Below are 25328 nucleotides of genomic sequence, written 5' to 3' on the forward strand. Positions count from 1 at the left end.
TCTGTCCTACTCATCTTGATATCTGCAGTGCCTGGCATAGAACCTGGCACAGGGTGGATTCTCAGTGAATATTTGCTGAGTGAATTTTGTGGTAGGAAGAACTCAAGATTCTGAACTAGGTCATCTGGACCTGTGCTGCTTGTAATTATTTGTGTGGTTTTGATGATGTCTCTGTGGGTTTCAGATTTTTTAATCTGTGAAATGAGGAAGTGGGGCTACATTTTTTGTTAGGCTTTCTCCAGCTTTAGCACTCTATGGCTGAAACTACTGCCTATTACAGAGGGTGAAACACATATTTTATTTGATCACAGAACATTTTACAACAACTTAAGAATACTGAAAAAAATATTTCACATAAAAATAAGAATTTCCAATATATCTTGACAAAGCAGATCATCTGACTATGTTGGGCCATTATTCCTAAAAGTCCACAATGGGGTCTAGCTGAAGAATGCTATCCCTTTAGATGGGACGCGTGCCTTCTGCTTGACCAGTATAATGGTCTCTTGCCCCCTCTTCGCAGAAGCAGAGTATAAGTTGCTGCTTATTAACACACTTGGATTATAGTTTCCTTCAGGAGAGACGAGAAATAGAAAATAGTTCTTGTTCCCGTTTCTCTGTTGAAAGAAGAGAATGAAAAATAAACTTCTGTTTCTTTTCCCTGGTAGACCTCACTCACTTATGTACATGTGTATGTATAATTCAAAACAACCTAGAATTTGCTCAGGTGGTTTAAGTCTTTTCCCACCTTAGACCATCTGGACTTTCAATGTCCTGATATCCTTTCAGAAAATATTGTTGCCTTAATAGACAAAGGCCAAGCCAATCTATCTTCTAATTAACTTGGTATTTCTTTCACCTGAAGCAATCAATGCTTTTTCTCTAACAATTACATTATATTTGAATATTTATCATAAGAACATTCTCTGCGCTTCTCAACTTCTGTGAAAATTACTTCCTGCCCTTCAGGGATGCTTAGAATAATTTGTGTGTGCTATGAAAACTTGTCTACTAAGTGAACACACGGAAATGACTTCACTTATTCCTTCGTTGTTCCTGCTAGGATTGCTTATTTGCATTCGCAATTTTTAATGCAGCTGCGAATGCGCTCTACTGCAGAGTTAAGGGTTAGGAAACAAGATAGGCATGAGCTGATAGGACGAGCTGAAGACAGGAATCTAGGGGGGGCAGCATCACCGGATAAAAGAAGACAGCTGCTCTCTATTCCCTGCACAGAGGCTAAGGCGTTCACCACCTGCAGGTCAGGCCTCAAGGAACAACTCCCTTGCAATTTTGCTGGAACCCTCATTCTTAAACTTAAAACTAGAGGGGGCGGGGAAGGGCCGCTGTCACTCCACCCCGCTGGCCAATGGGAGGGGAGTGAGCCCCGCCTCCTTTCCTGGGAGGAATTGCAGGCATGCGCACTGGGTGCCCCAACGCCGCCACCCATCAGCTGAAAATTGTAGCTCGGGGTCTGGGGCCCCTGGGTGCCCGCGGCCAAAGAAGAAGGAAGCCGAGGAGGTCAGGGTAAGAGGAGCCTCGGGAGGGGGTGTCCCTGTACGGGCGTCCCGAAGGCCCGTGTCCCCGTGGCTGCCGCGGCACCTTGTTTGTGCGCGTCGTCAGGTGGCCGCCGCCCTGCGCTTTGCGGCAGGCGCTCGGGAGTCGGAGGGCCGGCGCCGCCTCAGCCCTGCGAGCGCGCGGCTCCCCACGCTCCCCGGCCGGCGCGGGTGCGCGGCGCGGTCAGGCAGGCCCTCCAGCCCGGCCGGCCCCGCCAGCGCCACCAGCCCCGCCAGCGCGGCCCTCCCGGCGCCCACCCGCCGCAGCCTCGCCGCCTCCCCCGGCCGCCCCGGGCCGCGCTAGCTCAGGCGCACCGGGCCGACTGCGCTTTCCCGGGCGGGGCTGGCGCCCCAGCCGCTCCAGCCGCTCCAGCCGCTCCAGCCCAGCTCAGGAATCCAGCTTCTGCCTCGGGCTGGACGCGAATTGACCTCTTCCTCTTTTTAACCCGTGGATTTAGAAAACGCGCTTTCAAGTTCTCTTCCCAATACAGAAGAACTCAAAATACATACGGCTATAGTAAAGGAACCATATACGTTTATTCAGAGCTTCATTGTAGATGGTTTTCTGTTTGGCTTGGAGACTTTGACATGCTTTCTTTCGTCTTTTCAATACATGTCCTTAATTGGTTTGTAAAAGCTCTTTAAAAAATACATAAACTATTTCAAGATGCCTCCTCACTTCACCCCTCTTGTTTTTTTGGTTGTTACTTTACTTAAACACAGACAAAAAGAAAAGAAAATTGCCTTTCCAATCAAACGCTGTATTTTTTTTCTCTCAAGTTTCTTGCATTTGCTTGTCGCTTGTAGACATAACATCAATTTTTGTTTAATTCTGATCAACATATTCTGACCATAATTATGTATAATTTAAAACTTGCATGGACTCTGGAAGAAAAGGAAATGATTATGAAATGCTGTGCTGTTTAGTAATATCGGAGGTGGACGCTTCTCCTGGGGTTGGCCTGATCACTCCCCCAGGGCAGAAACTGATAGCAGTGTTAAACTGTGTCTTGTGGTGTGGGGCAGGCCCCTGCTTTGCGGGCCACTTTGAGAAGTTTGCCTCAGACTTGTGACTAGTTGAGAATTACGATCTAGTTTCAAAGTTTCTGTAGAAGTTAATATGGTACCATGTTAACTCGTTAACCTCTACGGGTTTTCTTCAGCTATTTTACTTCTGCTGCTCCCAATAACAAAGTCAGTCTTAATTTTGGTTATGATCTCAAACTTTAGCCAAGTGCTGCTGGTTGAAAAAAAATTATAAAAAGTCTGCAGTAAGTCTGAGTAAAGTTTGCTGTAATTCCATTTAATTTTAAAGTTTAGTGTGTGAAAGGGTGAAAAATAATCCTTGGTATTGTGAACTAAACCCAAATCGTAGAATAGTTTAATGGGTAGAGGAGCTGAGCTAAAGAAGGCAGTTAATATAGTTTATGTAGAGAATGTTCATGTCTGTAGTTGAGTGATCACCCTCACATTCATGGAACATCTTCTACTCACCCAGCACCGTGGATTCCACAAGGTGCATCCTTGTCTTTCTCATGTTTATATTCCAGAGGTAGGGATAGATAATAAACGATACACTTACTAGGTCATTTTAAATGGTGATTAGCACTATGATGTGGTAAGAGATTGGAGAGTGGTGGGGTGGGGATCTCACTTCAGATCCAAGTGGTTATGGAGTGCTTCTCTAGCACGTGATGAGACTGCTGGGAAAAAGGAGTCAGTCACATGAAGATCATGGGAAGATCCCTCCAGGAAAAGGAAATGGCACACAGCAATGGCCCAAGACGGTGATAAGCCTGGGACATCCAGGCACCAGAATTCAGTGTCTTAGAAATAGCAACATTTACCCTTAGACTGGGTGTGCTTAGGAAATAGGTGCATTTATTCATTTACTCTTCAAATACTTATTAAACACTTATTATATATCCATGTACTGAGAATAGAGCATTCCACAAAATAGACAAAAAACAAACAAACAAATTAAAAGAAAACCAAAACAAACAAAAAAACCGTGCCCCTCTGGGAACTTACCATTTTGGAGCACGAGGTAGAGGAAAGTCCGGTACTGTATCCTGGTGCTCACCATTAAGAAAGTGAAACTATTTCCGTTGCTTTATCTACACTGAATTTATAGAACATGAGACTTATGCTTAATGGGAATCTTAAGAATTCTCCTTGGTGTCCAGTAGTAACTAGGGGTAGTGTTTGACCCTCAAGATTACTTTTTAAAATTCCCTTTGTTCTTTTATTTGTGCTCTTTAGAAAGCCTTGAGAAGATTCTCATATAATTATTGCACTTTGATCCCCTCTTCCTTTCTTTCCCTTTGTAGTGTTTACAATCCTCATAGAAAGCTAATTATTGAGATGTGTGGTGAGCCTGTTCAGTAAACTTTCTGCTTTGATGGAAATCTTCCATACATGAGCTGTCCAAGCCACTGATCACACATGTGACATTTGAACACTTGATAGTACATGTATGGAAAATGAGTTACTGCTTTTCTGAGCCATAAAACTAGGGATTCTGAATGGGCTTTCAGAAGTATACAGCAAGAGTACTTTAGTGCATATTAGCACTGGCCGAGGTGCTAGAGACTGATGCAGAAAACAAACATCAGAACACTTGGTTGATTTAGCCCATATGCACAGATCATAAACTTGTAAGTCAGTTTATAGTCAGCTATCTATCCGTTTATATGTTTTTTATGGTAAAGTTAGTCATTTGGATCCTTTATGTCTCATCTCATCGTCAGAAGAGCCAACCATTGTGTTTTAGATATCATTGTTAGCAGAATAAGAGAGAATACGCGTAAGCTATTCAGCCGCATTACTTTGATCTGCTTGTGTGGTCATCCCAAGCCTGTTTCCTCATCCTGAGAGTGAATTTGCCAGAACTTCATACAGAGTCTGCAAAAATGGGGTAAATTTGGTTTTTCTTATTGAGTGGGCTCACCTGTCCCTAATTTTGTTATACAGGGAAGCAACAATATGGTTTTGTGTTTTAAAAATATAGACACTGAAGATTTAGTTTCAAATTCTAGCTTTTTTCTTCCATTAAGCAAGTTGCTTTTCTCATTATGCCTCAGTTTCTTCATGTGAAAAATCATAATAGTTATTGTACCCATCTCATAGGCTTGGTGGAAGAAGCACCTAAGAAAATAAATGGGAGAGTCTTAAGCACAATGCTTAGGAAATGGTACCCACCTTAGCCGTTGTTAATCTTGTTGATTTTTTTACGTATCTTTTCCATCATTCACAGATTTCGTTCTTCACTCAGCACTGAACTGAGGGGATCATTGCTGTGCCCTTTCTCTCAGGAAATGCCAGGCAGTCCAACAGTAGCAGCTCTTTGAATGAATGAAGCTTAGTTGTCTCACCAGTAGGAACTTTCTCAAATTTAGTTGCTTAAGTAAAGGGATGAGGAAAGCTAGTAGTGTTTATGGCTGATGGATTGATTCTTTGAAGAAGGAAAAAGGAGGCTGTAGAAGAGAACAGTGAGAAGGCTTAGACCAGGCTTTCTGAGTTTTGAGGGTTAAGGGAAATACTACAATACTAAGCTGGAATCGAGGGGACTTAGTAATTTTATGCCTTCTTTTGGGGAGAGTGGCCTCAGCCAATAATGTGGTTGTGTAGTTCTGATGCAGGTGAGGTTGTCATGATCTGTTGTTGATGCTGGTCCAGCAGATGCAAGAGCAGGTCATACCTTTCCTCTGTGTAGAGCGGAAAAGCTCTTGGTCCCTGGACATGTATTATCTCATTTGGATCCTAGCAGTAAGCCCAAATACTGAGCATTTTCTCCAAAGTAGAGATTTTTCGTTGCCAGTAACACTGGCAGCTGGGTTCCCATGGCTTCAAAGATACATAGACACTAAAGAGTATGACTTGGAAACATGGATGTGAGACTCATTTGTGTATAGGTGTATTTAGTGGATGAAGGAACACCCTTAAGAGAGTACATAAATAAGAAGGAGGAACATTTCCTTGTTCAGTTTGTTTGTGTTGGCTGTGAGCGAGTTTTTCTTTATTCTTTTCTTTTTTTTTTTTTAAGAGATCTAGTTGATAGAGGGAAAGGAGAAAGATATCATTAAGCCAGGAGAAAATTGTCCTTGTCTGTACAGTGGAATATTATTTGGCAATGAAAAAGAACACGCTATTGATACATCCTACAACATGGATGGATCTTGAAAAGCATGCTAAGAGAAAGAAGTTGGTCACAAAAGAACACATAATGTGTGATTCCTTTCATATGGAATGTACAGAATAGGCAAGCTTTTAAAGAAAAAATGTGGATCAGTGGTGACCTATAGCTGGGGAGGCTGGAGAAAAATAGGATGTCACTGCTAATAGATATGGGCTTTATTTGAGGATAAGAATATATTCTAAAAGTGAGGTGATGGTGGCACAACTTTGTGAATATTTAAAAACACCATTGGATTCTGTATTTTAAATAGGTGAATTGTATGGTATGTGAATTATAACTCAGTAAAGCTCTTAATGGAAAAAAAAAAAAGATACAGAATTTAAAGATCCAGCTGGTGGTTTGTAGGACACTTGGGATAGTGCTGGTCTCATTGGATCCCAGATCCAGTCTTGTTTTGGGCCCCAACTTTTCAGATGGCTGCAGGCCCAAGTCCAAGGCCACCTGGAAGGAATTTTATTCCTGCTGCCCTGCTCTAATGGTTCTGCTGTCAGAGTTGAGGTTTGAATTTACCCTTTTATGAAGTTAGTTTTGGATCTATCTTAATGACTTAGTGAGGTCCAAAGGGCCCAGAATAGATAAACTGGACCTGTGGATCAGTAAGGGAGCCAGGGAGAGCATCTAAAAGCTCCCAGGGGTTCCAGGGTGGCCAGGCACATTCCCTGATGTGCCAGAGTTTCAGGCATGACACCAGTACTGTTCTACCCAGCTCAGCAGTTCCACTGTTGTACTTCTTGCCAGCACTGACCCTTAGAACACAGTATTTCCTTGTGGCCTTTTCTTCCCTACCAGAAATCTCCAGTGGGTTCTTGCAACATATTCGAAGGAAACCTAGCATCTTAGGCCCGCCCTCTTCTGTGATGTGAGTTTTGTGTGGTAGCAAGGATGGGTAGCCTTGGAACCAGATCCCTGAGATTAAATCCCATCTCTGCCTGCTGGGTGGGTTGGGGTACCTTTCCAGTTATTTAATCTTTATAAACTACAGTTTGCTCATTGTTAAAGCAAAGTTTATTTGCTACTACCTACTTTAAAGGGGAGATTTTGAAAATAAAACTAGCCTATGTGAAATGCTTTTCATTTCACAGATGTGCAATAAATGTTAGGACATTCCTCTCCTGCCCTTTCTGTGTTGTCTCCTACTTATCCCAGCCATGAGTCATCTGGTGCTGGGTTGACCAGGAACCTCCCGTTCCTTTGGTAAATGACACTGCATTCGTACTGTCCACATGGTCTGAGTCTGTCTGCCCCCTGCTTCGTGTCTTTGCCTTTGTTGTTTTCCATGCCAGTCATACCCAGATATCCAAACCTTATATCCAAGTTGCATACATTTTTTTAGATAAAGGTGATCGTGATATTTTATTTCCTTTTTGTTCTTCCTACGACTCTTGCCTATCACATGATCTGATTGCTAATTTGTACTGCTTTTGTTGTTTTACATTATTAACTTTATCCTTTATTCTAAATGGCAATCTCGATTTGAGCAGATGCTTTATCTTGGTTGTTTTGTTTGTTGCTTGCAGCTCCCCAGTGCTCAGTTTAATGCTGGGCATGTAGCAGACTTGCAGCAGACTCAGAGTTAGCCTACAAATTACCCACATCTTTGCAATATTCAGTGCACACTCAATGAAAAGATGGTGTAGGAGTAGTTGAAATTCTTTGCTGTGCACAGTCCTGTCCACAGGGACACTCATTTTCCAAGCCCTGAGTGGTATGGCATGGATTGAAGAAGAACAGAATTTCATCTTACCTCCTTATGGCAAGGTCCCAGCTTAGCTTCGTATTGTAAGACACTGGCATCTGCCAGAGGAGGGTTGTTCTTGCTCTGTCAGGAAGGTGTGTGTTTGGTGAGCATTTTACAAGACATTTCTTTTTTTCTTATGGGTCAACTCTGCTCTTTCAAATTTGACCTTCTTTCCTATTAAAATTAGAGGCCTGTTAGTCACTTTGTTCCTGAGCTGTTCTGTGTAAGTTACATTAGATATAATGAAATTTCTGGGGATAGTCTGAAATCAGTGTGTCATATAATTAATATTTAAATTCCTCTTCAGTGCAGGGAATTACCTTAAATGTTGGAGTAAGAAAGATAAATGGTGTGGGGGCCCTGCCTTATAGTTGCACACAGTTAGTTAAGGAGAAAACATATGAACAATTGAAATCATACACAGAAAAGGGACTTACTGTTACTTAGAGAGACTAAAGCTGTTTCCAAAAGGAATGGACAATTTGAACCTTATTTTGTTTAACATGTTTAACTCAGTTCTGTCCTATAACCTCCCCCCTTTTTTTAATAGACCTGAGAGTTTTACTCTTTGATGTGTTCCTTTCTTATATTTCAACCCTGTTAGGTTTGTCAAATTTGTACTTGTAACCTCCCAGATTGAAAACTGTAAGCCAGTAACTTTAAAAATGCAATTGTGTGACTTTTTTCTTTTTTGTCATTTAGGTGACTGCTTAGAAAATTGACAGCCCAGCAACAGCTGATGAAATTAGTGACTAAGCAAATCAGCCATGTCTTACACTCCAGGAGTTGGTGGTGACCCCGCCCAGGTGGCACAGCGAATCTCTTCCAACATCCAGAAGATCACACAATGTTGTAAGTTGAGTTTTAAATTGACTTCACTGTTTGTTTTCAATTCTTAAGTGAACTTGGTGGAGACTGATGAAAGGACAGCTAGTGGTTGAGAGAGGGAGGAGCATTCCTCTAAGAGCAGATTTTAAAAGGCTAGACCTCTTTAGAATGAGTATAAGAAATAATCATATTAGAGGAGATAATGTCTAACTGCATTTTTCTACAGTGTCAGGGACCTAATCAACATTCAGTAATGAGAGAAAGATTTAAAAGAATGGATACTTAGGTTTGCTTTGAAACTATCTGATTCTAGTTGAGATTAATGAGATTGGACTGTTTGGAACTGGGGGCCACTGTCAAGAGTTTAAGGAACATATGATTATTAAAAGTAAAATCTGACCAGATACGGTTTAGATTTGTTGTGTAAAGGCTGAATATATGGCACGTTATTAAGGAGCAGGGACAAACTAAGGAGGGGACATTTTTATCTTCTGAGGCAGATAAAGAAGATAACTATCTGGATTCCCCACAAATTACTCTTTGTTTCACGTATCAAAGACAGAATACTGGAAGACTGGTCTAATGTGGCATTTTGTTAGAAATTATTACCTCTTGGAATATATATAAGAATTAAAAAAAATTACTTTAGCAGATTTGAGCCTATAGATTTTGTTTTTGTTTTTGTTTTTGTTTCTGAATCGCAGCTAATCTCATATCTGGATTATTGTAGTCATTTTGCAGTTGGTATTTTGGCCCTCTGGGCATTGCCTAAATGCTTTCAAGAGTGTGTTACTATACAGTTTCATTCTTCTGCCTCCTTCATTAAGGCTACTGTTGTTAACTCAGAGAGCTCACACACTGTGGAACACCTGAAATATTTTCAGATGACCAGACTGTGTTTCCTTAATCAGTACCTTCCCCCCATTATTTCTCTACCTGAATGACTGAAATGAGAAATCAGTGTGTTTTGGAGGCAAAGGGAGTACAATTAGATTGCAGATGGTTATAAAAAAGTGCTGCTATGTGCAGCGGTGTAAGATAATTGTAATTCTGATTTGGGGTAATTCTTGTTTTCTTTGGCTGTTCTTGGAGGAGCAAGGAAGTGAATAGCATGGAGGTCTCACGTTGTCCTCTGCAGGATCTGCAGGACTGGTACATCAAGGATTATTTCAGTTTGTTCCGGGGCACCAGCCTTGGCTCCCCCTTGCTCTTCCGGCTTCCGATCCATTTTGATGGTAGCCCAAAGGCCTCTCCTTTTTAGTGGTTCCGTTGCTGCTGGTTGGAAATTGTGCTGGTCTACCTCAGGCCATCTGTGTAAAAATTAAGAGCGTTTATAATTTTAATTTACATGTTTGGAAAATCAGGGCCTTCATGCAGGAAAGGAGAGGCCAGGAGGTCTTTTTCCATCGGATAGGGCAGGTATCCTGTGTTGGGTGCTAGGAATTCTGGGAAGAGGACGAGGAGTGACCATAGAGCACTGAGATTACAGAAGCCATGAGCACTTAGTGGTATGAAAGATCCATGGAGTTGGAGATGGAGTGTGAGCCTGAACTAGAAGGAAGAAGAATTAACTTAAGTCAGGTTGCACTCCCTCAGAAAGAGACCAGGTCATGAGTCCGGCCAATGAGTTGTGGCAGATTGGACCACAGCTGCGTGCTCTGGCATAGTTGATAGCAAGTAGGTGACTGCATTGCAGTTCCAGGCAGTTGTGGAGAGTGTGGGAGGGTGATGATAAGACCCAAAACTCTTGTTCTTAACAGCCTTCTGAAGACCTGTTAAGACTAGGACTGTTCAGCCATGGGAAGGTACAGTCACTGCCTTCAGCTATTTGAAGCACTGTCTTGTGTAAAACATGACAGACGGATTCTACTTGATCATAAAGGCCTCCCCAGATGAACAGAAGCAGCGCTAGTCAGACTTCAGCTTGAGAAGAAATGGGTCTTGAGTAACCCTAGTTGTTCAGGGATAGAGTCGTGTGCCTCAGGAGCAATCCCTGTTAGTGAGCAGCATGGGGTGGTCACATAGTTCTCAGATCTGTTATTAAAAGAGTATTAGACTCTGGAATAATGGTTCAGGCTGAGTGACTTTTAATTTTGAGGTTGAGTCTTTATTCATTCAACAGATAATTTATTGAGTACCAACTGCTTGCTCATCACTGTTCCAGACCCTGGGAACCTAGCAGTAAACAAGGTCTACAGGACCCTATTCTCCTGTAGTTTCTTTGTAAAGAGAAATTGATGGTTTAAAAAAATAATAATAAACAATATAATTCCCTATGAAAAAAATAAAATGAGTCACTTGAGAGCAGGTGATTAGGGAGAAGCTGCCTTAGCTTAGACGCCCCCCCAAATGAGGATGGGAAAAGCTGGTAGTGAGAAGATCCTGAGAAAGAACATTTAGATAGAGGCCACAGCTGCTGTTTTTAAAAAAGCAGTCCAAAGCTTGGAGTGTTCAGAAAATAGGGAAAAAAAGAAAAGAAACGTCCAGTGAAGCATAGCACTTGAGGCAACAGTGGCAGGAAATGAAATCAGAGAGAGGCCGATCGGGTCACCTGCAGCCTTGGAGGGTATGTGGAGCTTAGATTTCAGTCTAAGAGGCGGAAAAGAGACACAATCAGTTCTGCAGTTTGAAAGATTACTTTGGCTGCTGCTTAGAAAACAGACTCTGAGGAAATAGGAGGACACACTGGCCATTGCAGGGCTCTGATGAGAGAGACGTTGGCTTGCACCAGTGTGGTAGCAGGGGAGGTGGAGAGAGTGATGGATGTGTGGAGGCAGAGCCAGGAGGACTTGCTGATGGTTGGGGTGGAGTGAGAGGGAGATAGTTCAGGATGACCCCGTGGTCTTTGCATTGAGCAACCTAGTAGATGGTGGTATGTACCAAGATGGGAAGAACTACAGTTCAGGGGAAGTGGGAAGAGTTTTGTTTTGACCAAGTAAATTTTGAGATGCTTTTTACACATCTAAGTGGAGATTTCAGACATCTAGTTTAGATATATGAATTTGGAGATCAGGATGTCATTAGAATATGAATGGTATTTAAAATCGTAGGTCTAAGATAATCCATTTACAGTTGCATCAGAAAGGAGTAAATTTAACCAGGGATATGAAAGACCTATATACTGAAAATTACCAGACATTAAGGGAAAAAATTGAAGACACAAATAAATGGAAAGATATTTCATGCTCATGGATTGGAAGAATTAATACTGTGTCCATACTACCCAAAGCAATCCACAGGTTCAGTGCAATCCTTATCAAAATTACAATATTTTTTCACAGAAATAGAACAATCTTAAAATTTGTATGGAACTACAAAGGACCTGAATTGCCAAAGCAATCTTGAGAAAAAAGAGCAAAGCTGGAGTCATCATGTTCCTTGATTTCAAACTCTATTACAAAGCAGCAGTGATTAAAACAGTATGGAGTGGTGTGAAATCAGACACATTGTTCAATGGAACAGAATAGAGGGCCCAGAAATAAGCCCATGCATATATCATCAATTAATTTACAGCAAAGCCAAAGATATGCAATGAAGAAAGGACAGTCTGTTCAATAAATGGTTCTGGGAACACTCGATAACTACATTCAAAAGAATGAAACTGGATCACTGTCTAATACTATACACAGAAATTAGCTCTGAATGGATTAGACTGAATGTAAGCTGAAACCATACAACTTCTAGAAGAAAACATAGGTGGTAAGCTCCTTGACATAGATTTTGCTGATGATTTTTTGAATCTGACAACAAAAGTAAAAGTGACAAAAGCAAAAATAAACAAGAACTACACCAAACTGAAAAGCTTCTGCACAGCAAAGGAAACCATCAGTAAAATAAAAAGGTAACCTACTGAATGGGAGAAAATACTTGCCATGAATGGGAGAAAATACTTGCTAATCATGTATTTGATAAGGGGCTAATAGAAAATAAAGAACTCTATACAACTAAATAGCAAAAAAAAAAAAAATCTGATTGAAAATGGGCAGAAGATTTAAATGTCATTTTTTCAAAGAAGACATGCAGATAGCCAAAAAGTACATGAAAATATGTCCAACATTATTCATCAGAGAAACACAAATCAAAACTCTAATGACATGCCACCTTACAGCTGTTAGAATGTCTGTTATCAAGAAGACAAGAAATAACAAGCATTGGTGAGGATGTGGTGACATGGGAACCCTCGTGCACTGTTGGTGGGAATGTAAATTGGTGCAGCCACTGTGGAAAACCATATGGAGGTTCCTCAAAAAGTTTTAAAAAATTAAAAATAGAATTACTGTATGATCCAGCAATCCCACTTCTGAGTATTTATCCAAAGAAAATGAAAACACTAACTTGAAAATGTATTTGCACTCCTATGTTCATTGCAGCATTATTTACAGCAGCCAAGATATGGAAGCAACCTAAGTGTCCATGGATGGATGAATGAGCAGAGAAGATGTAGTATATTTAAACAATGGACTATTATTCAGCTGTAAAAAAACGAAGTCTTGCCATTTGCAACAACATGGATGGACCTTAAGGGCATTATATATGTTAAGTCAGACAGAGAGGTAAATATAGTATGATCTCTCTTATATGTGGAATCTAAAAACCAAAAAAACCCCCCAAAACCAAGCTTGTGGATATGGAGAACAGATTGGTGGTTGTCAGAGAGTCAGAGGTAGGGGGTGAGGAAAATGGATGAAGGGGGGTCACAAAGTTAAAAAAAAAAAAAAGGTTCCCAGATTTTGATAGTTAAAGAAAAAAGTGGTCTTGTACTCATATTCCAAGTGTAGATGGAGAAAAGAAGGAAGAACTGACCTCTTCCATTTAAAGAGACTTCCCAGAATCCTCCTCACCTCTGCATATATTACTGACCAGAGTTTAGACATAGTCAGATGGCTACCCCACTGCTTAGAAGGCTGAAAAACATCTTTTAGCTGGATTGCAATGTGCTCACTAAAATTGGGGATAGCTCCATTCTAGAGAGAAGGGAGGAATCAAAGTTTAGGAGGCAACTAGTAGATTCTACCATGGAGGTAGAAAAAAGGGTCAAAGAAAAGGTGCATTTTTCCACTACAAAAGAGATTCTAGAGAGAATATAATTGCAAAAGAAATGTCTTTGAAGGTGAGAGGAGTTGGGGAATGGACCTCTAATGAGTGGTTCATCTTTTATCCAGTGTACAGAGTTGAGGCAGAGTGTGGTGTGGACTTGAAGTGTGGTGAATGAAGATGGAGAGTTTGAGTGTTTTTAAACAAAATAGGAGGCAAAGGCGTCAGAGAATGGGAGAGAAGGCTGTTAGTAGTTTATGGAAGGAGTAAACTACTTGTAGTTTTGACAGGTGAGATTATGGACATACCAGGGAAGCAGAGAAGGGTTGTGTGGCAGGTTGAGTACTCATTTGAGATCTGGGGTCATGAATTTAGTGAAACCAGTCATTACGGTGTATGTTTTTCTAATTCTGAGATTCATCGTTTAAATGAGGGGAAGCTTAGATTTCTGTACAGTAAGTTATTGCTAAAAATCTAACCTACCATCCGGTGTGCATTACTGATAAGGGTGTGCAGAAATCACGTGGAAGTGAAAGGGAGAAGTGTGAAATTTCAGTTCACTTTTCCCCCATCTGGTAATGCTAATAATACTGGATGTGATTGAATAAAACGGTAACTTTGCATCACATTAGTTGCCTCTCTTCACATCGCATTTGCATCTGTTGAATTTGTGTCAGTACAAATTACCTGATTTTATAAATCTGAAGAGAAGGTGCTGTAAGTAAGGTAATACTCCTGTAGTTAGAATATGTGCATCTGTTCAACTAAAGCTAAGTCTCCCCCTGAGTACTGCTATGGGAATAGTTTATTTTCATATTAGTTTTGATTAAGATCAATGAAAATTTGTAAAATATTGAGTTGTATGGTTTCATTTATACCTCCCAAAAGAAAAAAGCAATCAAAGAACTTGATTTTTGGAGGAACCCAAGAATAATATTTAGTAAGGTTGGAATTTTGTGAGTTTTTTTTAATGGTATTATATCCTGGCAATTTTATTTTGCAAAGAATAGGATAGATGAAACAAAATGTTTTTAAACTTAAATGTTTTTTTCTTGTTAAATTACTTTTTGTTAAAAGTAATCTATAGCCATTGATTTGATTTACTAGTGAAGTATTTAAACCATATTACAATAATATAATCTATATTAAACATAAGATATTTAAGTATTGTAAATAGTTAAACATAAAATGTATTAGACAGAAATAGAATTATATTAAAGTAATATCACTTTCTAAGTGTAAGTAATGAATAGGTAGTAGCAAACTAGAACTTTATGAGGGATTTCTCTGTGGAGCATTTAAAATGATTAAGAAACTATTTTTATCCTATGGGAGAAAGTGTTTTGTTGACTCTAGTAGAGTCAGCAAGGTATTTGTGCTCCATCCTTTGCCCATGGCATTGACAGTGTTCTCTGTCACTGGCCCTACCATGGCACCAAGTCTTTCTCAACCCAGTGCTCCAGGCAACCATTCCCAGTAGACTGGAGTCAGTATGCAAATAAAACTGTTTGCTGTCCCAGATCTAGAAAATCATAATGCATCAAAGAAATATGTAGATTTAGTGCTCAAGCTTTAGATTTAGTTCTCAAGCTTTAAAAAAAAATTACGTTTTTATTAGAAGTATCTAGAAATGAGATACACACTCATTCACCCTTTATTATCTGCATTTTCTTTGAGACAGGCTACTACTTGTGCTGTATAGGATGAGGATAAGCAAGCCTCTGTCGGCTGAAATGGCTGAGCCTCTGTTATACTAGGTGAGCCAGAGTAGGGTATTTCACAGGGACCCTTCCTCCTGGCACAGACACACGCAATAGAGAAAATGGACTCAGGACACGCAGAATACGCAGAAAGAATTCATGTTTTTGAAAGAAGCAGGTAAATATACTGGCATCCATCATATAATTAAAGATTTTTTTTAACTTTTATGTAATAGAAGTATAATATATAGAGAATAGTAGACCAATTATTAGTGTATAGCACAATGAATTATGTCACAACACCTCAAATGTCAAAAAATACAACATTATCAGCTCCCTGAAGGCCTTCTCCTGCTTATAACGCCCTCTATATTCTCCAAAGATAACTGATGTCCTGACTTCTGACATCACTGATTAATGATCCTAGTTTTTAACTTAATCTAATAGAATCAAGTAGTATGTTTTATGTTAGATTTCTTTCTCCCATTAGGTTTGCATGGTTCATCAGGTAGCTGTTGGCCATTTGTTTTCATTACTGTGCAGTATTCCAAATTGAGGCATACCACATCTATTTATTCTTTCTACTGTTGGTGGACATTTGGAGTGTCTCTGTATTTTTGGTTTGTTTGGTTTTGTTTGTTGCTTTTATGAACAATGCTGAACATTCTTCTACATTCCATTGTTTCATGTATGCTTCTAAAAATTGGGTTGCTGGTTCATAGAGTATGTGTGTGTTCAGCTGTAGTAGATACAGCTAAACAGTTACTTAAAGCGGTTGTTTCAGGTTGTACACCCACTAGCCAGTGTATTAAAGTTTGTGTTGCTCCAAATCCTTGCTAACATTTGGCACTGGCAGTCTTAAATTTTACCCATTTTAGCCACAGTTGTACCTCAATGTGATTTATATTGCCATTCCCTGATTTCAGAATGTAGCTGAGTTAGGAAAATCAATGAGACAACAGGAAGAGTTTCTTGGGCAAAAAGCTGTGTGTGCCTGCATGCACGTGTCCTGAAATCAGGTCCAGATACCAGCATGGCCTGAATAAGCTCTTTTACCTTCCAAGACATGATTTTCTTAGGTATATTTTCTGTGAGCTGGATTATGATATCTTCCAACTTTAAGAGGCTATAATTTTAATCAAGTTAAAAGTTGTGAAGAATCCTGAAAACTCTTCTAACCTGCAGGATTATTCTCTTTGTTATTAATAAACCAGTTGCCTTATCTGGACCCATCATGCATGCTTTTAAACTCCCATTAATAGAAACAGTCCTTCACAAGTTATTCACAAGTAGGGTTCTACTAAGTCTTACGTATTATTTCTAAGTATTAGGAGATGGAAGAGTTGCAGTCACAAGGGATTGTGGTGTGAATTGTGTCAGAAATAACTAGGTTATGAATTGAAGGAAACTGATAGATAGAATTAATGACAGTTGACTTTGAAACACAGTTGTTGAGATAAAATTTTCCCATATGTACATATTATAGTAAGTCTTAACAGCACTAATGAGAATTCTGGCATTTAAGTTGTTGTTTTTGTATTTTTAATAATCTAAAAGAGGAAGATAGAGAGTGACTAAAAGTGTGCCTTTGGAAAATGAACAAAATAAATCCATTGGTAACATAAAATATACTCAGCTAATGTATAAGTGCAGAAGTTTTCTGCTTTTTAGCAAAATATGCATAATGTGTTTTATGTGCTTGTGTGTGTGTGTGTGTGAAGATTTGAGAAGTCAGAACATTCTAGGGAGGTGTAAAATGTGTAAACTTAAGCCCATGTTTTGAAGGTTAACAGAAATTGACTGAAAAAGGTTTCTGTTGAATCTTCATTGTTTTATTTTTTATCATTTATCTCCTATAGATTGAAGCTGTTAGTCCAACACAGACTTGTTTAGATTTGAAAAAAATATTCTTGGTTTTCCTGTGTTGTAGTTAGCTTCTCATTCTGTGTGCATACTTCGTTTATTATTAAGAATCAGTGTTTGGCTCTTGTCCCCATAAGGTTCTTACGACTTTTGAGATGAAACATAACGTCTCTATAAAAGCGTGAGCCCTTTTGTTACTTTTGAGAATGAATACAGTTCTTTTCATTAGAGTCTGGGGAAAGGAACACTTGTTTTGCACCTTAACACATGACTGCAGAAAAGGGAAGCTAATATCATCGACTTCTCCTTTTTGGTTGCCAAGGCAAACTTTTCTTTAAAAAAGAACTTCAGTCCTGAGAAGTTAATAAATGACTGGAACTGTGAACCCAGATACTGGAGATGTTTCTTTTTTCCTGTGGTGGTCTGTTGGTGGGTGTTGGTGGATGGGAATTCAGTTTATAGAGAAAAGGGAGTTGAAATGTGTTCTCTTTCTCTCCCTCCCTCCTTCCCCTAAAATGCTGTTTGTTACATCTACTTCTGAGGTCACAAGTCACACGTCTGAAAATACTTGTTCGAATTTTTTTCCCCTTGAGGAGAAAAGCTTCAGAAGTTTTGATTTCATTGTTGTGATTTTCTTCATGCCTGAGGTGTTGACATAGAACAGAGCTAGGGGTGGAAATTAAGGTCTTATCCAAGGGAATTTGAACAAAGCAAACTACCCTTTCTTCTCTCCAGGGACTTTTTCTACGTGACCAGACACAAGTGCTGTTTGTGACTGACTTTGAGTGAACGCTTTCTGTTTTATGAGCTGAATCTTTAAGACACGGCTCCAGGGAGCTCCATCACTCACTGCTCCTATATGTGAGCCATCTACATGTCTCTGTCCTGAACATGAACTTTCTTACCCTTGTTCCAAGGCTGAACCCTAGTACTGTGTGTCTTTGCTCCCATTTGCAGTCTAAGTGCAGATCCTGTTGGTCCTACCTGCTGGCTTTGTCCATTTCTCTCTGTGCCTGCTGTCACCACTCAGGTCCCAGCCACTGCTCTTTCTTCTCTGCATGACTGCAGTCTCTAAGTTGTTCTCTCCGCCTCCATCCCCGCCGGTCTACAGTCTGTTCTCCATACTGTAGCCAAGGTGAACTATAAGTCAGACCATGTCATCTCACAGCTGAGAACTCAGCAGTGATTCCCGTGGCACTCACCATCTGATGTGAATCCCCCTGCCACGCCCCCGGCATTCTCCAGATCTGATCCTGCCCCCCATTTACCGACTCCTAGCACTCTCCCCCTTGCAGCTGTAAGATTTCAGCCACATTGGCTGCCTTTCTGCTGCTTGAACAGTAAAGCTCCTTCTTACCTCAGGGCCTTTGCACTTGCTTTTCCTCTGCTTCAAACATCTTCCCAAATCTTCACACAGTTGGCTCCTTGTCTTCCCTGGCCTATCATTTTACTTCCTCCAATCATTCTTCTCATTAACCAGTTTTGTTTTTATAATGCCTTTTATAAATAAACTCAACTACTATAATTACTTATTTTCTTCATTCCCTGCTAGAATGTCAGCTCCCAGAGAGAAAGGGCTTAATGTGTCTGTACTATAAGAACGGTGCCTGGCAATGTGTCAGCCCTCAGTAAAGTAGGAATGAAAGAACTCAAGTAGGTTACACCATATATTTAAACTACATTTATCTATTTTCAAGAAGTTGAGGTAAGTGTGCCTGGCATGTAGTAGTCATTGTAAATGTTTATTGCTTTTATTTCCTTTGATCTCATGGCAACAGTGTCCTCTTACTCATTTGTTAATGAGAAGCTGGGTTGTGAATTTTTTTGTATTTCATATTTAAAATTTTTTTCTAAACTGCCAACATGTTTTTCCTTAACCACTAGGGTCTATAATCTCTGTGACAGGGGATCATGTCTTTAAGCAGAATTACATCCCCCAGGAGCTTTCATAAAGAGTCTCTTAAGGATTTATTGGATGACAGAGGATAGAACATGAAGGATAGAATAGAAAATTTCAAAAAAGAGGGTGTTGTGATTCCAAGATGTGACACTAGAAGAGGGGAAGACAGTTTGATAAGATGCAAAGCTCTCAGAAGTCCTGACTGCAATGCACAGTCACCGTAATGCGGAAGAAACAAATTATATAAAGAAATCTTAAAGAAAAGGCACATTGCCTTTCTGTGAGCTCAGTTCTGAAAAAGAAACAGTTGTTGAATGTGAATAACAGAAAGAGAGAGGAATGAGAAGGACACAAAAGTCACACTATGATACACTGATACACGAGCACTTCATCTAGAGGGGGCTAGGACTGCTGCTTCAGATAGTTGAAGGGGTGTCAGGTGTCCGAGGGGTACTCTTCTTTCTGTGTAATTTTAAGGAGGGCAATTAAGAGATGAATGGAAGTTGTGTCTCCCAAAATTCATATGTGAAGTAGTAACCCCCAATATGACTAAATTTTGGAGATAGGGCCTTTAAAGAGGTAATTACGGTTAAATGAGGTCATAAAGATGGTGCTCTAATCCAATATGACTGGTGTCCTTATAAGACTAGGGGGCGACAAGGCACAGAGAAAAGGCCACCTGAGGACACAGCAAGAGGAGGCCATCTCCGAGCCAAGAAGAGAAGCCTCGGGAGAATCAAACCCACAGGCACTTTGACCTTAGATTTCCAGCCTCCACCCAGAACTGTGAGAAATAAAATTCTGTTGTTTAAGCCACCAGTCTGTGCTGCTTTGTTATGGCAGGTCTGGCAAACTAAACACAGGCCGGCATTCCTTGGCAAGTTGCACTGGGGTTTAAAGTTGTGGGAAACCCAGATAACACTAAAGTTCGCTTTTGAATCCCAAGACTCTACACTTTAACTTACTGTATTTCAAAAAATGATGTGCGTTACTGTGCTTAGGAAGATACTGAGCACATGGTGTAGAATGAGAGACAAGATATTTATATTAACTTCTTTTGACTTTTATGAAAAACTCAAGATTCTGAAAGATACTTTTAAATAGCAAGTGTAGTTAATGGATAATAATATAGAAATACCTTTATTAAACATGCATTCATTGTAAGATTTGCTTCTACTTGAAGCCATTACTGATAATGATCACAAAGATGAGCCCAGACCGATAATGCAACATCAGTTGATTTTTCAGCACTTGTCTGCCAAAGTCACTTGCCTGTCAGAGTGTTTTTCTTCAATGGCAACCTAAGGGAAACAGCTTTAAAGTGAACTTGCATGCTCTTTTATTTATCCAAAGGACTCCAGAAGTATTTATATATAATTAGCATTCTTTTTTTATGAAAATGAGATCATACTCTCTCTCTTTCTTTCTTTTCTTTTTTTTTTTTTTTTTTTGCTGCTTACTTTTTGTCTCTTCTGTGTTGGTTGTATAATTTGTTATAATACATATATGCTGTACATCACTTGATCAAATCTCTGTTAATGGACATTTTATCCTAAAATTATATGTTTAAAAGTTAAAGAGTAAGCTCTGCCTGCCAAACGAGTCCTTCTGAGTTCTATGTACTGACTATATGGTAAAACTTTTTTGCCACACTCTTATTTAGTAATGAATCTATTATTAGATCTTTTCACTATAAATACATTTAATACATTTAATATGCTCAGTAATTATATCAGGGTAGCTTCTCTTTTATTAAAATAAAGTTTGCGATTAGTTGTGTAATGGCCACTCAGCTGCCCTGTGATGCTGCCTGTCTGTACAGTTTAGTTGGCTCGGTGCTGGTGTGAGAGCCGGACAGCAGAACTCAGGCTGGGCTGTTTAGTTTGGGTTTCCTGTAATAGTTTTGACAATTCCTGTCCTCATCTCTTTGACTCTTTCTTGTTTTTCACCAGTTACTGAGCAGTAGTTTTCCTTAAAGAGTAATTGTCTTTTATGCTGACTCCAGACTGGGTTTTTTCTTAAAGCAGTTATTAATTGGTTTGCCTGTTAATTGATTTGGAAGGATCCAAAGCTCATACAAAATAGTGTCCTGTTAAGTCTTGGTATGTTTCCTTTTTCCAGTCTTCTTTCTTGTTATAGTGTCATTATCATGGTCATGATTTTAAGACACCATTGTTGCAGTACTGATATTACTGAGTCTGGTGACTGACTTCTCCATCACATTTAACGTCCAAGAGAATGCCCGCAGACATCACCAAGATTCTCTTATAGCCTGTGGATTACTGTTTTCCTGCTGGGGAACATGGAAGCCTTTAGCTAAAGATCCAGCTCAGTCTTGCTGATTTAGAAGTGCCCAGAGCACTGCTTTGCTGCTGGGGTGTGGGAGGAGGGCTGGGCAGGATGGCCCAGATGCCTCCAGTGATTTTAGTTGTATAGACTTGCCTGTTGGCCCTGGTTTTGGCGTGTAGGCAGTCCTGTGCATCTCTTTCTGGAAGATATGTAAATTAGTATCTTTTAGCTCTCTTATTAAATGTTTACTGTGTGCCTCCTGTTTGATATTTTGAATCTGTTTTTTGTGCATTGTTATTTGATCTTCTAGCCAACTCTGTCAGGTGAGAATATTTAGATTTGAAGTGTTAGGTCACTTGCTCAAGTTCATTCATAAAACTATTATGGGAAAGGTGGTACTTGAACCTAGGATGATCCGATTCACATAACAGTATGCATTTGAATCTGAATCAGGTTTTATATTGTAACAGGTCATTACTTGTGCAATTATGTGCATTCATTCATTCCGTGAGTATTTATTAAGCATCTGTGATGTGCTGGACACTGTCTGGATGCCAGAGATGTCAGTAAATAAAACAGACAAGATACCTGCCTTTATGTAGTTGACCTTTAGTGAGACAAGACAGACAGAAAATAAATAAGTAAATTGTATATTGGAAGGAGATGTTAAGTGTTATGAAAAGCAACCTGACAAAAACATACCAGTGGGAATCGGGTATCCTAGAGAGGGTACTGCATTTATAGATGGGGTACACGGGGAGCCAGGATAGACCTCACTGAGGAGATGATAGTTGTGCAAATATTTAAAGGAAGTAAGGGAAATGCATCCTTCAGTATCTGAGGAAAGAATGTTTTAGACAGGGGAATAGCAGGTCCAAGGGCCCTGAGCTAGAAGTGTGCCTGCGTGTCAGAGGGGTAGTGAGGAGGCCTGTGTGCACAGAGCACAGAGAGAGGGGATAGTAGGAGCTGGGGTTGGGGTGGTGGGGTCTTCTAGGCCATTGGAAGGACTCCAGGCTTTTTCTCTGGGTAGAACCAGGCTTTTGAGCATGTAAGTGAGTGGAATGTGGAGACACAGATTGGAATCTTCTTATATAATCAGCATCACACCTTATTTTATCTGTATAGAACTCAGAAGGATTCATTTGTGGAGGCAGCATAAGTGGTAAGTTCCCCAACATTTAAACATGTGGTCTTAGGATAAAATGTCCATTAACAAAGGTCTGGTTAAGTGATGTGTGGCACGTTCATATAATAGGGGCATCACAGTGTTGGGTTCAACTCGAGTTTTGAATTTGTCAGGTGGTTACTATGAATGGAGAGAGGGGCTTGAGGATACAAGCAAGAGCGTGAAGATGACATTTAATTTAAGCTGACTGTGGAGTTTAGGTTGGGTCCCAAGGCAAGTGAAAACATCGGGGGGTGGGAGGGGAGATTGTGTGAGGGACAGCGCCAGGACCAGAGGATTCCAGGCCCCGGGTAGGGGAGGGAGTCAGAGGCTTGTTGGGGTCAGGGTACCAGTGAGCTAGACCTACAGGAGGTGGTGTTTGTAAGTGGTATGTACGAAACTAAGGTTATGAAGAGTTACAGTTACTGTTAATGAGAAAGCATTTGATGAGATCTAAAGAGCGTGTGACTACGGCAGAATGGAGGACAAGATTCTTTGGGGAGAGGCCTGCAAAGAACTGAGGCCAGGATGGTGGAAAGATCGTCGACATCTGTATCAGAGTCACCAAGAATTGAGACAGGAATGGGGAGTGCCAGTGAGCCAGGAGCTAAAACCATCAGGAAGAGAGGTGTGTCTCCTGAGCATCCCCAAAATGACGTCACTGGACCGGGCAGTTGGGGGGTGGGTGAGGGGCAGCGGGCTCGTGCTTGCTGCGCGTCTAATCCTTCCAGTCACTTAGTCTTCCTTTCTGAATTTATCTTTCCCTTTCGTCCCCGAGTTCCTCTAGTTTCTGCATTCACCAGTGCCTATTATCTGGCCATCTCGTCTGTGAGTTTTTTTGTGATCTTCCTTTAAAACTGTAATTGCCTCATTGAGTTAAAAAAAAATGTGGTACTATTTTGGGTTATAATTTTCACCTTACCCACTTTCATGACAACATTTTTCCTGTGGTGTTTTCTTTGCCAGGAGTTTTGCTGTTCTTTTCCACAATTTTTTATAGTCTTTTGCGTGGTTGCTATGATCTATCCCCCTCCCCCCAACCCCGCCACCGTTATTCGGTGGAATGAGTTTGCTTTTTCTGGCAGGAGATGCTGTGAAGGGAGAGGGGGGTGCCCAGCCTCTGCTAGGACTCCTTTATGGCTGAGGCACTATTTCTTTCCCCTTCTGCCTCTCAGAGCCTAGCCTGGTATAGGAGGGCTCCCCCTCCAGTCCACTCGGGGTGTGACCATCATCTTCTGGTGGTGGATTCTTGCTGGTGACACTTGGAGCTCTGCCCCCCTGTTCTCCTCTGCAGCCCCCCTCATTCCCTACCCCACCCACATGGCTTCCCACCCAGGATCTGCTCTTTTTCTGTTGCTTTTCAACACATGTACATGTTTTTGAGAATTTTTTTTATTGTCCTAATTTCTCTGAAAATGTAACTTGTGTGGATTTTCTTTTTAATCCTCTCTATTCTATATGGCTTGAGGTGGGAAGAAGAGGGAAGATTCAGGAGCAGACCTCTGCCGTGTTCCTATAGAAAGCAGGAATCCATTTGCAGTGCTTTGGCAAAAACGTCTGAGTAACAAGGTGTTGCAAATAGAATGGGTCAGAAATTCAGACTGAGATAAACAGTTGAGGAATCACTGCCATATAAACTGGAGGTGAACTTTGTGGCATAGCTAATACGTGGGCTGCTTTTGAAGCAGAAGGAGGGCTATTGGACCATCCAGTGGAAGGAAGCTCATGGAGGAGGCGGGCCAAGGCAGGGTCAGGGAACTTGAAGAACTGGAGGGAGTGAGGCCTCACGCTGGCAAGTCCCTTGGTGTTTGCTGCTTCCACAGATCACCTTCTCAAGGGCCCGTGTCCTCCTCTGGCCTTTGTTACTCCCAGTTCTAGACCCTCTCAGAGCAGGTCAACTGAGCAGGTCCCACTGATGAGATGTTAGGACCGAACATCTTTGCTAAGACCGAGCTTGCAGTGTTCCCACCATCTTAGATATCCACAGTGTTGTTTACATACAATTTTCAAATGACTTACTTTTGTGCTTTGTTCGTTTTTAAGAACCGTGACTTCAGACTTAACCCTTTGTAAATCTACAGTAGCTTTAAAATGCCCTGAATTTCCACTTTGTTAACCTGTGTACTTTTCTCCCTTTAAGTATCTGGGAGGAGAAACTAATGAGGAATTCAAAATTACATGTGTTCTAAGTATCGAGATTGCTTCGTGGAAACAGGGCAGGTGTTAGAGTGTGGGAAGGAGAGCGCAGGAAACCCAGGGGCGTGGCCCCGGGGCGCAGGCTCTGTGGTGAGCATCTCACTTCAGGACTCGTCCCCAAAGGTCCTGCATCTTCCCCCTACCCCTTCTCCTCTCCGCTGTTCACATCAGTTCTTTCACCCACAACGAAGGTAAGTTCCGTGCTCAGGTCACAAGACAGAGCATGAGATAGAGAGCATGTTGGGGAAAAGGCCCATAATTATTTTCGTAGCTTTCTTTCAGATTCTCTGCAGAGTTTTCCCACTTGCCATGTGCTTTTAGAATTATTACACACTTTTTCTTGGTTTTTCCTAATAGAGGAAATAGACCAAGTTCACTTGATTTTTTTCTTAGAACCTTTTTGTGTTGGTACTTACTTTCAATCAGCTGATATATTTTCTTAGGATATATTGTCCCATTCACCTTGTATCTGTAATGAGCCCAACCTAATGATTCTAAGAGATCTATGCCATTTAAAAAACGTTGTTATATAATTGTCTTCCATAATACTCTAAACCGCCCTTTAAAACAGGGTGTTTCTATTAATAATATTGTTTCTGTTAATATTTAGTTGGTTTTTTTCCAATTCAGTTTCAGTTATAGCATTTGTATATTACTGTCAGATGCATGTCACTCTCAGGTAGTATCTGACTCTTTCCTCCTAATTACAGGATATAAACTGTCTCGTGTCAGTTGATCTTTACAATTCTCATAACTGTCTCAGAGATTATCAAGTTTCAACACCTTCCTACAGCGTGGTTTACATTAGTTGTGTTATTAAGAATATTCTTACTGTTCATTTCTTTCAGGTGAAAAAAAAAA

General features: G+C 40.5%; 1 protein-coding gene across 2 annotated transcripts in view; it reads left to right on the plus strand.

Annotated features, from left to right (window-relative positions):
• Positions 1-1372: 1372 nt before the first annotated feature.
• The window catches only part of STX7 (syntaxin 7), a 40928-nt gene continuing 16972 nt past the window's right edge, over positions 1373-25328 (plus strand). Inside the window, exons 1-2 of one of the 2 annotated variants that reach the window (XM_010965564.3) lie at positions 1373-1527; positions 8195-8344. In XM_010965564.3, the coding sequence (XP_010963866.1) occupies positions 8260-8344 (85 nt within the window). In that variant the 5' untranslated portion in view covers positions 1373-1527; positions 8195-8259. The remainder of the gene's footprint in view (positions 1528-8194; positions 8345-25328) is intronic. The other variant, XM_074368347.1, reaches the window with a different exon arrangement.

This window comes from Camelus bactrianus, chromosome 8 (genome assembly GCF_048773025.1).
Source record: "Camelus bactrianus isolate YW-2024 breed Bactrian camel chromosome 8, ASM4877302v1, whole genome shotgun sequence".
NCBI lineage: Eukaryota > Metazoa > Chordata > Mammalia > Artiodactyla > Camelidae > Camelus > Camelus bactrianus.